General features: G+C 45.2%; 1 protein-coding gene across 5 annotated transcripts in view; it reads right to left on the reverse strand.

Annotated features, from left to right (window-relative positions):
* Positions 1 to 17,505, reverse strand: part of ARHGAP6 (Rho GTPase activating protein 6) — a 479,046-nt gene that overhangs the window by 45,011 nt on the left and 416,530 nt on the right. For all 5 annotated transcript variants that reach the window (XM_059157791.1, XM_059157790.1, XM_059157789.1 and 2 more), the window contains exons 3-5: positions 10,575 to 10,646; positions 3,668 to 3,924; positions 1,202 to 1,397 (exon numbers count right to left, since the gene is read on the reverse strand). In XM_059157791.1, the coding sequence (XP_059013774.1) occupies positions 1,202 to 1,397; positions 3,668 to 3,924; positions 10,575 to 10,646 (525 nt within the window). The remainder of the gene's footprint in view (positions 1 to 1,201; positions 1,398 to 3,667; positions 3,925 to 10,574; positions 10,647 to 17,505) is intronic.

The raw sequence follows: 17,505 nt of genomic DNA on the forward strand, positions 1-17,505 counted from the left end.
GATACTAACTGTTGGGAATTCAAACTACGAAGGCATTTTTCCTTGAATCCCAGTGTGCTTTCCTAGGAGCGGAGACAGATAGATACACACACACACACAGGTACATATAAAAATCTTGTACAGAGGGGCGCCTGGGTATCGCAGTCGGTTGAGCATCTGACTCTTGGTTTCGGCCCACATCAGGCTCCAGGCTCAGCACGAATCTGCTTGGGTCTCTCTCCCTCTCCCTCTCCCCCTCCCCACACTCGTGCTCTCTCTGTTTCTCAAACAAATCTTTAAAAAAATGTTGTGTAGACAAAGCTTCAATATGTACTCATTTTGTTAAGTCATCCACATGTTATCTAGTGATTAAGATAACTAGGTATCTCCTTCATCATTTCTTACGAAGTCCCGCTTACACTAGGAAAATGGAGATGAGAATATCAACAGTAGTCGTGTCTCCAGGATGGCCTCGGGATTTTCTTAGCTTTTCTGTTTCTTTTCCTCTTGATTACAATGAATGTATTATGTTATAGTAAAAAAGCAATTAACTTTTCTCGTGTCCATAAAATACACGCTAACACTACACGAAACACACTCAGGTTATGGAAATAGCAGTTTGATGAGCCAATAAGTCTACACTTCAGAAAAAATTTTTAAAAAGTATATTTTTAAGTCACATATTAATTGGTATAGAGTTGCCAAAGGGTCATTGTGAAGAAGTTTGAAGTGAACATCTTTCCACAAAAATGCAAATAGCAATATAGAAAATTGTTGTCAGAAACCATGTATTTTCTACTCAAAGAATGGTTAGTAACTCTTTTTTTTTTTTTTTTTTTAAGTAGCTAGACTCTTATTTTTTTAAAGGAAACCTTGCTGGCAACACTGATGCATAAAAAAAGATAAAAGTGGCTGGGCTGTGTTTGACGAGAGGCTTGGGGACAGACCCAGCCCAATAGATCTTGGCCTCCAGGCTCACGTCTGAGGACCCTTGGGTGCTGGGTGGCCTGAAAACCATCAAGTTGATTTTTTTCTCCCACAATCATGTATAGCCCAGTACTCTCTAAAGCCAACAGTCAGATCTGTAAACTTTCTTCACAAAGGAAATTTCAGCCCAGAGTCTGAGCAGATGAACAAAGCATTGAACTGGGTGCTTAAATCCACCAAGCTTGAATAACCGAGAATCTCTCATACTCCATCACGGACAGACAAATCTGCTTACCATGTTTTTCAAGATGCTGACAGCAGCTGTCCACCAGCCTGGGGACCTGTCTGTAAATGGGATTCAGACTGAGTTTCTTATCTCTGGCTTTTTCTTTTTTACTCTGAGCCTCCGCAGGCAAGGACAGTTGCAAAGCTTCTAGCAGTCGCGACTGATTGTCATCGAGATCTGTGATAGAGTCCACTGACATCGCGCCCTGCAAACCACACAGAGGCGTGAATGAAGGGCGCGGATGGAGAAAACACGAGCAAGTTCCGTCGCATGCCAGCCGGTAACGCTTTTGCCCAGGACTGCGCGTCCCCCTGAAACCACGCCACTTCATCGAATCATGCCGTTCGTTCCGTAAAAGGAACACGGCCAACACCTCTTGAAGAAGTCAGGAAACTACCACAACAGGGGAAGGGAATGGCAGTTACAATTTCCACAAACAACATTCGCCAAATGGAAGACGGGAGCGGGCAGCCGTTGCATTGTTGTATTTTGACCCAATCACTTCGTTTCTTGAAACAAGAAAAAGATCACATGATGGATGAATGAGGCAAAGTCCGAGAAGCCTCGTGAATAAAAACCAAACATCTCGACTGGGACTCGAGGAGGTAGATCTTTAACATTGGATTCCATGGAACCGCCCTGGCTGGGCTTCCCCCCAGAACTGGCACCAAGAACTTGATCAGGGACGTGGCGCTGGGAGACAGCCCTAGGGGGAAGGGGGTCGAGAAAGGGGACGGAGGGCAGCGGATGGAGAGCGTCCCCCGGTCTAGACAAGCCTGTGTGCAGCTCGTGCCCAAGCTCCCGGCACCTCTGGGAGACAGTGTGGGTCGAGCAGCTCAGAGCCCACTGCGGTCAGGAGCAAGGGTGCTGGGCTATGGGAACCACAAGCCGCAAGAGTCACTGATTAAGAGCAACTCTGGTCGGGGCGGGGAGGTGACATTCAGTGTCTCAGCCCTTGCAGCCTATCACCTGCATGGGTTGGTGCCTCTGATCGTCGTGAAAGCCCTTGGCAGGGGCGAGGTGCTGGCGAGTGGAAGGGGGGCTCTGGTGTCCTGGGACTGCTAAAGGCCGAGTGGAGGGGAGCGGGGCACCGGCTGTGTCTGCACAGCCACCCCGCCCCCTGCCCCGGCTGATGAAGCGGAGAGGAAGGGGTTCACTGCTCATGTCTTAGCAAGGCCTGGACAGAGGGGAGGGCATCTGGGAGGCCCGCTGCCTGGGCTCCTGATTCCCAGAAAGCGCACACGTGGAGTCTGGGTGTTATGGCCTTATGACACCCAAACGATGACAGGACTGTAGAACAGCTCCGTCACATCCATTTAAATACCCTGGGAAGTCGGCACTTCTCCGCTTTTTTTTTTTTTTTTTTTTTAAGATTTTATTTATTTATTTGACAGAGAGAAATCACAAGTAGATGGAGAGGCAGGCAGAGAGAGAGAGGAAAGCAGGCTCTCTGCTGAGCAGAGAGCCCGATGCGGGACTCAATCCCAGGACTCTGAGATCATGACCGCTTTTAAACATAACCAGAACCTTGAAAAAGAGCAGTGGCTCAGGTACCCCTTTATCTTGAGTGTGGATTTTAAGTGGGAAGCGTTTGGGGTTTTGACTAGAGCAGTAGTGAGTGGCTAGAGGCAGCAAAGATTTGGGGGGTCTCCGGGCAAGAGGAGAAGGAGAGAAGATCTCCCAAGGACCTGGGAAATTTTAGAGATGCTTCTCAACCGGCTCAGCCCATCACCAACCAGTTTGCCTGAGAACTCAGCTTTCCTGAATTGAAACAGGAAACCTGAAACAAGAAATTGATTCTGTTACAGAATTGATTTGAAAGAGGATGTAAATTTAAAAAATAAAGAAAGAGGACATATGTGCCCTCTCTCTCTCTCTCTCTCTCTATATATATATATATATATATATATGTGATATATGATATGCTGTACCAGATAGATGATAGATGATACACGATATATATGTAGGTTTCTTGTCAGGGGGAAAAAGTTCCATTGATTAAAAATAATCAAATAAAAAAATATATCCTTGCTTATGAAGACTGGTAGTCAGGTCGCTGGGGGGCTAGGTGTGGTTCTTGGATTAGAGATGAAGAGACTAAGGAACCGCCTGGCCCCGCCCCCATCCCGCAGAGGCCCCGCCCCCAACCCGCAGAGTCTCCAGGGTAAATCCACAGGACAGAAGATTACGCTATAGCACGATCAACAGTGATGCTCTAGAATGTTTAGGACATCACGGGGCACACACATGGGGATCCAAGGAGGGGCACCCAGCAGCTCTGAGAGTGGTCAGAGAAAGGCTTTGAGGCTGTGTCACATGCCACATGGCCCAGGGCATGCTGTCCCCGCATGGGGTCATGGACAGATCCCTGGGCTCCCTTTCCAGTTTTCACAAGAGCGGAGAGACTCAGAGAATAACCTAGTAATGCTTCGGTTGTTTCAGCAGTAGTGTCAGAGAAAGTCCTGGCCAACTCACCCTCCTCCTGGCCCGAGGAGCCGGTTCTGGGGTGTTTGGGGACGTTGACTCATTTGGTGTTTCCGAGGTGGAGCTGAGAGATGAGTTACTGCTTGAGAGTTCTTTGTTTTGTCTTTTATTTCCAAATGGGAGGAGGGAAGCCACAAAATCAGACGCATCCTTCTGCTCATCCCTCTGCGAGTCCTGCTTGAGTTTATAGGCCCGGTCGTTTGCAATGACTTGGGATAAGGGCATTCCAAATGCCTGCGGGATGAATTCTGGAATCAAAAAACAAAACACTTTCAGACATGGCTGGGCCAGGGAAGGCTCGCACCCACACTTCAGACCCAAGCGCAGCCGCATTCAAATGACTGGTTCCTGAAGAACTGATTCTTCAGTCAAATACAGGGACTTTGGTGTGTGTCAGAGTGGCCCAAGTTTCTATTACTGTCAAGGAGGCCAGTATGGGTAAAGAACATGGGTTTTCAGAAATCTAGGCCGCTAGTTTTCCCCCCACATATCTCAAGTAAAGAACTGTATGGAGAAATGTGACATTTTTAACAGAATGTACACGATGCCTTATCCTCACAAGGATACCATTTTACAAACCGTTAGTCTTGGGTTTATGTGTCTCAAGAGCCCCCAGAATTTACAAGGCATGAGAGGTCTAGGTGCATCTGCTTAGTCCACAGGGACTCACAGAACAGCTACCGTGATGGGTAGTCGTAGGTGTAGTGCTGGCTCCTGAAGGGTCCAGAGCAAGGGGCCTGTGGGGCAGCGGGAGTCAGATACGTAAAGAATCACACAGGTGTCTCTCAGGTGCATGGAGCAAAGACTGACGTTTTGTGAAGTGGATACACTTTGGGGTTCCCGGTAAAAGAGCCAGATACGTGAGTGAGGACCCGAGAGGCAGGGGAGCAGCTCGGGGGAAGTCTGCTTTTTCCCTCTGTGTTTGTTGTCCCCACTGGCTGCCTCCAGTTGCTGGGCTGGGGCTGTCGCTCTCAAGATCTATGTACTCAAGCCATTCTGCAGGGCCCTGTGAGAAATTTATATAATAAATTTATATAATAACTCTCCTCACTAAGGAACCAGCGAAGGGCTCACGATACAATGCGTTAAATCCTCCAGTAAGGACAATCTGGGGGAAGGAGCGTATCACAGAAATCTACTGCTTCATTTGGAGATGGACACACAGTTGCTTTGTTTCCACATTCATACACATACACTGTAATAAGCACACGGATCCTTAGGGCCGGCCACCTCTTGGGCATTATTTTAGATTTATGCCAAAAAGCATTCATAATGAAATTCAATGCATTATTTCTTTTAGACTCAAAATTACATCTAGCAGCAGAATATGGGAGTCTAGCTTCTCCCTTGTTTTTATAACCCTATGACTAGAACCAGAATGATGACGGGGAAACAATTCTAAGGGTTTGTTCTTTGAAAGAAAAGGCTAACTTCAAATCAGGTGGCAAGAGGCTTTCAAAGGCTTTCCTCCTTGGTCCATGCAACATGGTACCATCACTGGGTTAATGGCCAAGTCTATGTTAAAAACAGAAATGGCACTTAGGAGGTCTGAACCTCGGGTTCCATCACAACATGCAGTCTGTTTTGAAGTGAAAAATCAAAATGTCAGCATTTGGGGGATTTTCGGAAGATGCTTACCATTCTTGATAGACAAACAAGGTGGCATACGATAATAACGCAAACCAAAATTTCGGCATGTTTTTGAGTGATCGGTGTAGACGGCATAACAAGATCTGATACTCACTATTGCTAAAAGGCCATCTTCTCTACTAGCACAATTAGAAGAGCAGTCCACGTGCCACGCACCCCAGGATACATGGTGTAAGTCAGTGCTCTCTTGTGTATGGGAAGAAGCAAAGAGTCTTGCTTCAGAAAACCCGGGGAGAGTCTAGAAACATGCGGATGCCAAGGCTGACAGCTATGGGGACTACACAAAAACTGTGTGTGTGTGGGGGGGTGACAACAGCAGAAAGGACAACGATAAATGTATTGAGTGACGTAGGCACACTCGCTTCCGCGTTGTCACAGGAGATGGGGACTACTGATTCTTCTCTTAGCCAGTTTTGCCATGTGAGGAAAACCAACTGCACTCACTTAGAGTTTCTAATATCCCTAGAAAAAAGAAGAAAACTGGTGCCCTTTGGTACCTGTCATTTTCAATGTCCCAAAGTCTGCCACTCTCCCTGCAAATGGGAATAACTGACACAAATTAAATAGATGGGACACACGAAGTCGTTCTTTCTGACTTTTCTTTCTCTTTGATTCTCACTCAAGAGATGACCTGCTAACAGATTTTTATTTTTCCCTAATGGGCTTTCTTTCCTAGCTGAGTTTATTGTTAGAGTTTTGATGTGGTCACTTGTTTCTTGTTGCTTTCTCTCGAGAACCCTTACAAGCTTCAGAAAGGAGGCCTCCCTATGCCCTAAACTTGTGCTGCAGTGTCTAGACTCTGGAAAATTCTAGGCTGGATTCCTTGACTGTGACTGCTTCTCAAAATGTGGCTATTGTGAAATTTAGGAATCATTGCAAGTCTACTTAGCAAATAGACTTTAGCAAATAGACTCCTCATGTGTAAATAAAACATTGGGCATACATGCTTATCTGTGGGTTCAAAGCTCTTCTCTCGGGGGAAAAAAACCCCTGGAGACTCTGTGTTGATAGTGGCTAATACAGTTGATAATAGGTTTTTAAAACCAGATGGACATTTCCCAAGACTCAGTGTTCTGGGGCCAGGGACAGTGTGTATCGTGTTCTAATCTACAGTACGTGTTCACCAAGGAGACTGCTTCTCCTGCTGCACTCATTAGCAGCAACTGTGCACTCTCCCAGCCCGTGAACGGCGGGGTCAGGAGGTAGCAGCCATCCTCTGCTCCCTACTGCCATTTCTAGATCTGCACCTTCTCACTGTGTGGCAGAAACCAGATATCACAAGGCTCCTTTGTCTCCTGCCCATTGCTCTCTTCTCTTGGCACTGACTGACTAGCGGTCAGACCCCCAGGCTACCATCACTCTCGGCAGCTTGGATGGCTACCTAAATGGCCCATCTAATTCCCCATCTTCCATCACCTTGACCATCTCCTCTCCCCTTAATTTCCTCCTGCATGTCACCTTTTCCACTCACTCCCTTGGTCCCATCCTGGCCTTTGTCCTCTCCAGAAGGGATTCGCCTCAAGAATCAGGCTTCCTCCCTCCACTCTTATCTTACCCCCCCACCCCAAGTTCATGTTCCACACTGCAGGGTGGCGAGCTCTTAAAACACACCACTAGGAGGCACCCTCCTTAGTGCACTTTGATGGCGTCTCAACGTTCTCAGCATACAGACCAAACACCGTGGGGGGCTCACACAGTCCAGCGTGAGGGGGCCCCTCCCTATTCTCTCTTGGGTTCGCACTCCCCTAACAGCACCCAAAGACAGCATTCGATACATTCTCTTTGAGAATTTCTACATAGTGATAACTGATACTTGATTTGTATCCTGCTATTTAATGTGATGCAAAATAAAATTGTATCAACTATTCCCATCCAGTGCTAAGTCATAGCTGGAGTGTAGTAACATACTCGGAACAATAAAACATGGCATGATACTATTGCCGCCTAAAGGAATGTGCCAGACCTGAATTCTCCCCAGGTTTCATGTCAATAAATAGGTGGCAGATATATTAATCTGAAATGTCCTGTGAAGTGGGGGCCTATCTCCCAGACATATGCCGCAGTAAAACCTATTGCCCCTGCGCTCCGACTAGGAACCACACGAACTGGAATGAAGTGGCTATTTTAAAATCACTTCCCCAAAAGTGGTTTCTTTTGGACCCATGAAAGAAATTTGCTGAAGTTCTGGAAGTTTAAAAAGTGCTTTTGGTTGCCAAGTAATTTAACTAAGAGAAATTAAGGGCTTGGAACTCTTCTGGATGAAAATATGTTTTCCTACCCAGCATCCATCTTGAATTTGTTTCCATTCGGAATTCAAGAGTCATGCAGGCACTGGCTTAAGTGGCAGGGGGGACACGGGAGTGTCATGTGATTTGCTGTGTCTGATGTCAAGGCAATTAAATAAAATACAGGACGTGATTCATTCTGATTGAATCAATTAATCCAGCAGCATATCAAACACTTAATGAATCACTCTTTATTGGGAGACCAATTGGATTCTAAAAAGCTGCTCCTACTTATTTTTAGATGCCCTAACCCAAGAGGTCACTGAGAGCTTCCTGTTTTCCTTCTTTTACTTTTGGACTCCAGTGATTATCATTTTCCACATGTGCAGCTGTTAGGAACCCCAATGTTAATGTTCAAGTGCAAGAAAATCATGTGAACCATTACAGCTCGGCAAGACCAGCACGCTGACCCCTCCTGCCTTGCTTCCCAGGGCAACCGTGGAATGGATGTGAGTGCACAGACAGGACTCTCTGTTCCGAAGAGATGCCCGGTGATTAAGTTTCACTTAAGCCCAGGACATCTTTTTAAACATCAGAGCTACTTTAAAAGAGAAAAAAAAAAAAAAAAGCGAACCTCTTTTGCTATGAAGCTCGATATATTTTTTTTAAAGATTTTAGTTATTTATTTGACATAGAGAGAGAGAGAGATCACAGGTAAGGCAGAGAGGCAGGCAGAGAGATGGAGGAAGCAGGCTACCCGCTGAGCAGAGAGCCCGATGCGAGGCTCGATCCCAGGACCCTGAGATCATGACCTGAGCTGAAGGCAGAGGCTTAACCCGCTGAGCCACCCAAGTGCCCCGAAGCCTGATCTTTTTCCCTAATTTAGTTGGTTGGGCGATGTGTCTTTTCTCTGGACCACCAGAACCTGCCTTCCTTTTCCCCAGCCAGCAACCTGTACAGCCTTCCAGAACACCGCCAAGTTTTCCCTGAGCTTATGTAATATGTAAATACAATAAGGTCTGTAAAATGTATAATGGCCCAGTACACATTGGTCAATCACCTCCCCTGGCCCGCCCTTCTCTGCTCATTCACATCCTCGCTACCTGTTGTTTTGTAACCTAAGTGAGCACACACGCATCTCTCTCTGCTGGGGGATCTCAATCATCTCGTTCTGCTTGGTCTAGCCTGAATGGGCAGTTCGGAAGAATCACCAAAAGTCTCCATTATGAGGATTCAGTCCTCAGATCAGTAACATCAGCCTAGAGTAAACCAACTTCAAAGATACACATTACTAATGCCAGTCTGAGTGGCTCCTTTAATCCTCTCAATAAACACTAAGAATTTCTCTAATCTAGTGAGGTAAAGGTGATGGATGGCAGGAATAGGATGAGTAAGGGTCTCATGTGAAAAAGCTACCCTGATTACTAATTTTCATTTACAAAGAAGGGTAAGAACATACGGACCGATGAACTAGAAAACAATCAATCACACAGCGATAGGTAGCTGGACAAGAGCTAATGCCCTTTGCCTTGATCATTCCGGCAGTAGATTTGGCAGCGAGAGGTAGGGATCATTCACATTTTCAACTCCCTTTCTCTAGTCCGAGGCATACACTTGAAATGTGTGGAGATATTGTGGTTGGGTGCGGTGCTACTGGCATCCAGTGGTAGGGACCAGAGATGCCACTAACCAACTCACACGGTGAACAGGACAGCCTCCATAACAAAGAATTATCCAGTCTGGGGGTGCCTGGGTGGCTCAGTCGGTCAAGCAGCCGACTCTTGATTTTGACTCAGGTCATGATCTTGGGGTCCTGGGATGGAGCCCTGTGTAGCGCTCTGTGGTTGGTGGAGAATCTGCTTGAGAATTTTCTCTCCTTCTGCCCCTCTTCCCACTCATTCTCTCTCTGTCCCTCTCTCTCTCTCATGAATATATAATTAAAAAAAAAAAGAATTATCCAGTCTAAAATGTCAATAGACCCAGGTTGAGAAATCATGCTCTAAGGGAAGTAAAACACTGACTTCCCATTCTTTTAAATTCTTTATCTCCTTTTAGTCCGGAGAACCAAATGTCATGATACTTTAGGCACAGTTCACAACATGGGTGCAGAGTCGGGGATCAATGGTGTGGACTAGGTCTTGTCCAGTACTGACCATAGTGCATTTATTTTTATACCTTCGGTTTGACTGCCTTTCATAATTTTTCAAGCAGAAATTCAATCATTATGGAAAAGAACTTCAAGGTGAGACATATGGCTCAGCTCACTCAACACTCATTCATTATGTCACATAAAATGGAAATACATTCACACAACCACACCACTCAGCAGTCATTTCATATGGGACCATACAAACAAGCCACAGAGAGTTGTACTGCACTAATGGGGCCCAGGTGCCCATTATGCAGGCTCAATGAATATTAGTTTAAAATGACCATAAATACCTCTGAAAGAGTGGCTAATGTGTCAGTTCCCTAAATAGACATAGAGGGGGACACAAACCAGTATGGACAGAGTCAACAATTCCCAAAACATATAGGGCAAAAAATAAGCATGCTGTGATCGGACAGAAAAATGCTGAGAATGGCCCATCTCCTGTAGTCCACGAAGAGGAGACTGTTTCTTTCCAGTAGCCATGGTAGGCAAATCCAAACTTTTTCTCGTTCAACTAGCCCTGCCTAACGATCTGGCCTTGCCAGACAGCTGGTTAGCGTTAGAGATGCTGTCCATGGCTACTCAACCCAGGGTCTTCTTATGCGCTGCTGATTGGCCAGCATCATGATTGGAACCATAAACTTGGCCCAAGTCACACTTTGCTCAAACCAGTTGAATTCATCAATTCAGTACAGGGCCACTCAAACACAAAAGAGTAGACCAAAACAGGCCTTAATGACATTCCATTGTAGAAATCCAGTTTGCATAATAGAGTCGAACCGCATAAATCTATGCAATTCAAAAACTCCACCAAATTCAACCATTATGCTCCATGGAAGATGCCTCGGCTCTAGTTCATTCTGTACCTTACCTCTGTCTTTGTTTTTCTCCTTTCCTAGTGAATCCAGTTTCTTTCGCAAAGATTTCTTTCTCTTCTGTCCATCTGTAAGTATTAAAAGAAAGAAAAGTTGTAAACAGAAGCATACATGTGGTATCTTATACCATCAATACCTACATTTGAGCAAAAGCATGACTTCTCACTTACTTCGCTCCTAATTGGACATTTTAGGCAGAATAATGGCTCTGAAAATACACAGAAATCCCTGACTTGATAGTGCACGCAACGAGAACCTTGATGTATGCTCTCAAATTTTGTTTCAATCATGAAAGTACAGGAAACGTACCTCCTTCAGAATTAATTGAGTGTTGACACTTAGATATGTCTTCTGTTGCTATTAAATGGGTCTCTTTCTATTTTTCATATTTATGCAAACTAATGTCATCTTGAATCAAATCTCCACGAGAGGAAAGTCAACAGGACATATGATTTTGACATTTATAAGCTGGTACAATGTAACTGGATAATGAGATGAGTTTGGGAGTCTAGAGAAGTCAGATCTAACTATTGCTGCACCATTTACTAACTGTGTGACATGGGACAAGTCTCTGCGTCTTCGTCTATAAAATGGGAATTTCATGAGGTTGTTGTGAGACTTGCTGAAACGTTGTACATCAAATGCCTCATGGGAACCCTGACTCATAGGCATGAATTCAGATTTACTTTCTCTGTAGATCTCTGTGTCTGTACTGTAGTTTTATTAACCATCCCCCCACTAAATGGACATTTGGGTCATTTCAAAGTTTTCACTACAGTAAGTAAAGGATATACCCCTTCCAGCATCTTGCACTTGCAACAAACGTATGTAGCATGTCTGGCTAACTCTCCAAATAATAAAGATACCACTCATATCAGTAGGCAGCTGCAATCAAATTCCTGGGATGTCATCGGAAAACGTTGCCAGTCATCATGGCAAGAATGTGTTTCAAGATTACACAACCGTCAACCTAACGTGTGGGAGGCACACCTCGGGAATCCACACCGAGGTCAAGTAGGGGAAATGCAGCCCATGCTGCAAGGAAACTTGGGTTTAAAAGGAGGATTTAGAATTTTTTTTTTTTTTTTTTTACAGGATACACTCAAAAGTATAGTCCAGAAGGAGACTCAGCCCAATAAAATTTCAAAGCCAAACGCTGATATCAGAAAAAGACAGCATGCACATGCTTAACCAGAAATGAGCATTCCCAGGATCCTCGTGGGGCTGCAGATGTTCCCAATTCTTCTCTCCAGACTTTTGGAGGCAAAAGATATCACAGTATAATCAACAGACACAGACAATTCCTCTTCTTTCAAAAAGCAAAGAAATATTGCAAGAATGCCTCTCCTCCCACAAAATGGACATAGTTCGTAAGAGCCTGCACCCTTACAGCCATGAGATTTGTACAGGGGGGCAAGAGTAAGTCACTTGTAATGCGGCGAAGAGACAGCCACCTCTCCCTATGGGTATGTTCTTATCTCCAGTGTCTAGATGATGATTATTTAAATGGCCTACCCATAACTTATTATAAAATATATGACAATAAGTATACTAACAACACAAGACTCAAATCCCATTCTCCAAACAGGACAGGACTTTTACTTTGTTAACACTGTTCATCATTTCACATCTCCATGCGTCTCTGACTGTAACAAGGGTATATTTCTTTAATAACATTCCATCATTCCTTCATTTTAATCATTGACTAAAGAATAATAACCAAATAGAAGAATAACTAAACTATACAGTAAAGCTAAAGAGACTTCGTTTTCGTATAACCAGTGGGCAGATCCTAAAATTCAAGCAAGTTGTCAAAGAACCAGCACACAGAGAGATACGATAGGGGACATTTTCTTTAAAGATAGTTTTTTTAAAACTTCTTTTTAATTGGAAGCTGTAGCATATATAAAGATGTGAATAACTACAAATGTGCAGTTTCAATAAATAACAAGAGGCCAAATCCCACACCACAACAGCCAAGTTCAGAGGTCGACCACCGCTCATGCCCAAGCCCCCTGTGTGTCTCCCGACTTTTCCCCCCCAGGTGATCACTGGTCTGGTATTTGCAATAATCAAGCATTTGTTTTTCTTCGTAGTTTTACCATCTACAGATGCATTTATAAAGGATACAGTTTATTTTCCAACTTTTGGGATCCCCTCGATGGAGTCACAGTGTAGGTATTCTCTCCTGCCTCTTTTATGCCATTCATCAACACTTTGGAAATTCATCCCGTGGAGGCAGGTAGCTGCGGATCACTCATTCAGGTGGCTGTATACTGCTTTCTGGTACGAATATACCATGGTTCACTGGAAATTTGAGTTGTTTTTAGCTCGAGACTCTCAGGACCAATGTCTTTGAGAAATGTTGTGCATGTCTTGCTATGTCCATGTCCAAGACCCTCTCTCAGACAGTGGTTCTTGGAATGTGGCTCTGGGACCACTGGCATCGGTAGTGCCTGGAAACTCTGTAGAGCTGCAAATTCTATGGTCCAACCCCAAAGCTACTGACTCAGGAACTCTGGGGTGGGGCCCCACAATGTGTGCTTTCCCCAGCCCACCAGGGGCTAGTTCCCACTGAAATCTAAAAGCCACTGTTCTGGGGAGAGATATGTACAAGCTGTGTTGTCAGGCTAGCACGTATGCAATCTTGGCCTCTACTAGGTAACATCAAACATTTTCCAGGTAGGTTTGCTCATTTGTATTCCCACCAGCATGAGAGTTCACATAGTCCCACAAAGATAATGTGTACTTCAAATTCCAAGATTCCAAACATTATCTTGAAGCCTCCTTATAGGGGAAAAAAAATGTGATCTTTGTGAATAGTGGCCTACAATTTAAAAAATGCTTAGCTATTTACAACAGATACAAACATTCTCTTTTTCACTTCATGAGACAGTCCTCACACTCACCCCAGGTCAGCATGGATAAGTGACCCTGGGCCACAGCACACCTGGCAAGTCTTGGAGTTTGTACTCCATCCTAGCCTCATAGGAAGGTTCTAGCTTGTTTCCAATCTCCAGAAAATTCCTGCTGAGGGAAGTTTGAAAGAATGTCTTTTGGCACCACTTCCCTTACTTTTCTCAACCCCAGCTGCCTTGCTGTTGACTTGGACCAGAAACCTAGACTCTCAGAGAAGGCAAACTGAAGGAGTTCACAGGCAGCGAGGGGAGCTCAGTGAAAAGGGAAGGGAAAATGCTATAAAAGAGACACTTGGTGGCCGAACGGGAAGTGGCCCTTAAGAGATGGCACCTAACCACTCGACTTGCATCTAGCGATGCTGGGGGCTGGTAACTCTTTGCTGGGAGGAACTGTCCTGTGCACAGTAGGATATCTAGAAGCATCCCTGGGCTCAATTTCCGGATGCCAGAGAGCCCACCCAGTCCCTGTGGTGAAAACCAGTAATGTATGTCTCTGGATGTCGCCAAATGTCCTGCGGGGACAAAATCACTCTGGTTGAGAAGCCCTGATCTGTGCATAACTCTACCTAGAGGACAGCTATAGGCTCCAGCCATGTGACACCCAACTCCAGAAGAGTCACATTTTCCCAGTTATCACAATGCTCGACCCATACCCAATCTCTGTTTCTGTTTGAGGCAGAACAATAAAAAATGTTTATAAAGTGTTGAGCTTTTACGTATCCAGTTGAATAACAATTTCTTTCAATTTGGAAAGAAAGGCAAGTCTGCCTATGGCTATCTTTCTACCAGATTCCTGTCTACAGATAGGGGAATAGAGCAGGTTCTTTGAATAAACAGTCTTCCGTTTCTCTGTATGAAGCATCTCACCCTTGTTTAGGTCAGGTGCGGAACCGCATTTGATGATGACCGGTTGTCTGAATGGATGCATAAGTGTGTCTTTGGCAGGTGGGGAAGACTCAGGGGACACTAGTTCTTTTTTCTTTTTTTCTTTTGAGGACTAAACATGGTGGATGGAGAGACTTCCTGGCCAGCCCTCCACTGGCCAGAGCACGGATCCAGGAGGAGATTACAGGAAGGCTGTTTTCTCAGCAAATGGAGCTGTTCAGCAATGGAATGAGCTGCTTCACCCCACCCACCCCCCCAAAAAAAGAAAAGAAAAGAAAAAAGAAAGCACTGCTCACAGTGGCTTCTGTCTTCGCTGCTCTTTCTGTCTCGAATCCCTCACTCTGGGGGAAGCCACGTCATGAGCAGTGCTATGAAAAGGGCTATGCGGTGGGGACATGGGGTCTCTCGCCAGCAGCCCTGTGAGTGGGCCGGGCCACCGATTCTCCTGCCCCAGTCAACCCTTCAGATGACTGCGGCCCCAGCTGAGCTTGACGGCAAACCTCACAGATCAGAACCTAAACCAGAGCAGCCGGGCTGTGATAGTCCCGGAAACTGTGTGAGATCAGAAATGTTTACTATTTTCAAAAAAGAGAGAAAAGAAAAGAAAAACAAAAAAGATGCCCGGCCAAGTGCATGGCATATCGTAGATAGGATGTTGGGTCAGAGAAAGGATATTTCGTGGGGAAACTGGTAAAATCGGATCAAAGTCTGAAGTTTGGCTGATAGCAACGTATCGATGTTGGGTCCTTTGTAGTGATAAGTGTACCAAGGTTACATAGGGCACAAGGTCATTAAAGAAGACTGGCTGAGGGGTAGAAGGGAACTCTGTAACTGTCTTTATAACTTTTCTATAAATCTAAAATTATTCTAGAATAAAGCAGTCGTGTTGATGTTTTAAAAAAAACCCTTTCGCCCCGGTACTGCACGAATTCAAGCAAAGGCTGAGGCCTCATCTGTCACACACACGAGAAGGTGGAGGCTCTCACGGCTCACGGGGGTCCTCGGAAACACACAGGTCGTAGAGCTCAACTTCATGGCGAGAAGGTGACTCCCAAGTCAGAGTTTCTGACCTGGCTGGAACTCCTGAAATAATCTTCCTAGTCACATCTCTCTGATCTGGAAGAAACCAGGGGTCTGGGCCAATGTAAAGCATCTGTTATGCCTGCCATTCTGGTGTAGCACGTTTCCTGGAAAGGGAGTGGGCAGATGAGAGGTTCGACCACGTGTTGTTATGGCGCTGGTGATATTTTCATAGGTGGCGGATTAGAGTGTCCCATGATCCCTCCTATTTCTTAGGTTCCCTAAATCCCTTTTCTGCGTAAGTTATCCAGACTTGTTGCTTGATCGTTTGCCTCCAAGAACACGGATATGTATATACATCTGTTTCCTTTTCAAGTTCCCATGACTGTTCTGATGAACCGAAATACAGTGTTTAAATTACATGAAGGAACGTGGATAAGGCAAGCTGCACAATGGATGTGCATGTCTTATCAAAATGTTTGCTAAAACTATGTTTTATCCCTCACTAAAACTCAAACTCATCCTTTAGTCTCATCCGCCTCCCCTTTTGAGGGCTCTCAGGCCACAGACTTCTAAATCGAAAGCAAGAAAAAGACTAAATCAGATACTTTCTTTCCAGTTTGGGACAGGAAGGTTTGTCAAAGAAGTTACGTTATTATTAGTGGTCCTGGCACCTGAAGGCCATTCCTTGCACCCATACTCCACATCTAGTGTTTTCCAGTGATTCATCTCAGTGGTATAAGTTCATCTGGTGTGTTTAAGTCAATATTGAAAGCCTGGCAGGACTGATGACAAAACGCCAGGCAAAGACCCATCCCAGGAAAAGGCGGCTGGGTGGGTTGGGGACAGTTGTTACTGCCATCGCCATCCTCAGTGGGATGGACTTGAAATTGTCCCTACTGCTTTGAGTTGCCTTTTCAAAGTCCATCTGGAGAAACAGAAGGGAGGGTAGTCCTGATAAAAAGGGGGAGGTAGCTAGCAGGAAAACGGACACCTCTACTTCTCGGCAGGAAATGCGGCAGCAAGCCCAGGATAGGGGACCCGATGTGGCCAGTGCGATGCTGCAGTCTGAAAGCTGAACTGGGATTCACTGTAGAGGTTCAGGAGAGGAGCCGAAACAGCGTTCTGGCCTCGGTGTGCAAACAAATATTCTCTGTCCCCGGATACTGTGCCACAGAATGTGACGGATCTCCTTGGCATGGGAATATGATTTATACTGTACCAGTTATCTGTTGAAACAGCGCTGTCCCCCCAGAAAGCGGGCTCGTCCCCCATACATTGATCCATCCCTGCTCCATCCATCCCTCCATCCGACACCGATACAGCCCATGCTGTAGGGGACACGGAGCTTGGCGCTATGAACCCAGGTGAACGGACACAGAGTTTAGTGCCAAAGACAGATACATGGAAAACTCACGAAAGTGAAATGAAGAAACATTTCAGCGGAGGCATCTAGCAAGTGGCAGGTCAGAAGTGAGAAGGCTGTGTCTCCAACTCTGCTTGAGAAGGCTAACGTTCGCGTTCACTCTTAAAGGACGAGGTGAGGCCTCTCAGGGGCCTTTGAATTTTGGTGGGGGTTCCCTCCACTACATGACATGGTGACTATTTAGTCTAGGAGGTCCTTTCTTATCCTAAGCCTCTTATTCCTGGTAATCCAACCCTTTATCAAACAAGCACTCTATTGGGGAAAAAAGACGAGAAGCTTACTAACCCCCACAGTTTCTTTAGCGGGATCTAGGGCTCAAGAGAGTGACAAGTTAGAATTCTGGAAGAAAACAGTCTACATGGAAATCATGGCAAACAATGTATTCAAGCCCAAACGTGTCCCACTGTTGGGTCAAGTTTGGATCTGATTATATATTTTTTCAGGTTTTAAGAAATCTTCCATGCTATAGACTGTTGGTTATTTAATCAAGTTCAAAGGTCAAAGTTTCCGTTTTTATATCACCTTCTCCCTAGCAGTTCTTCCATTAACCTTGATTGTAATAGGAGGCAAGTAGAAACACGGTGATTGAGTAATTTTTCTTGGTGTGAACCCCAATGAATTAAGCATTGTTTCTTTAGCCTGCTAGCACCCTGTGGGTTAGATTTTGCAAAATCTGTT

Source organism: Mustela lutreola, chromosome X (genome assembly GCF_030435805.1).
Source record: "Mustela lutreola isolate mMusLut2 chromosome X, mMusLut2.pri, whole genome shotgun sequence".
NCBI classification, from domain to species: Eukaryota; Metazoa; Chordata; class Mammalia; order Carnivora; family Mustelidae; genus Mustela; species Mustela lutreola.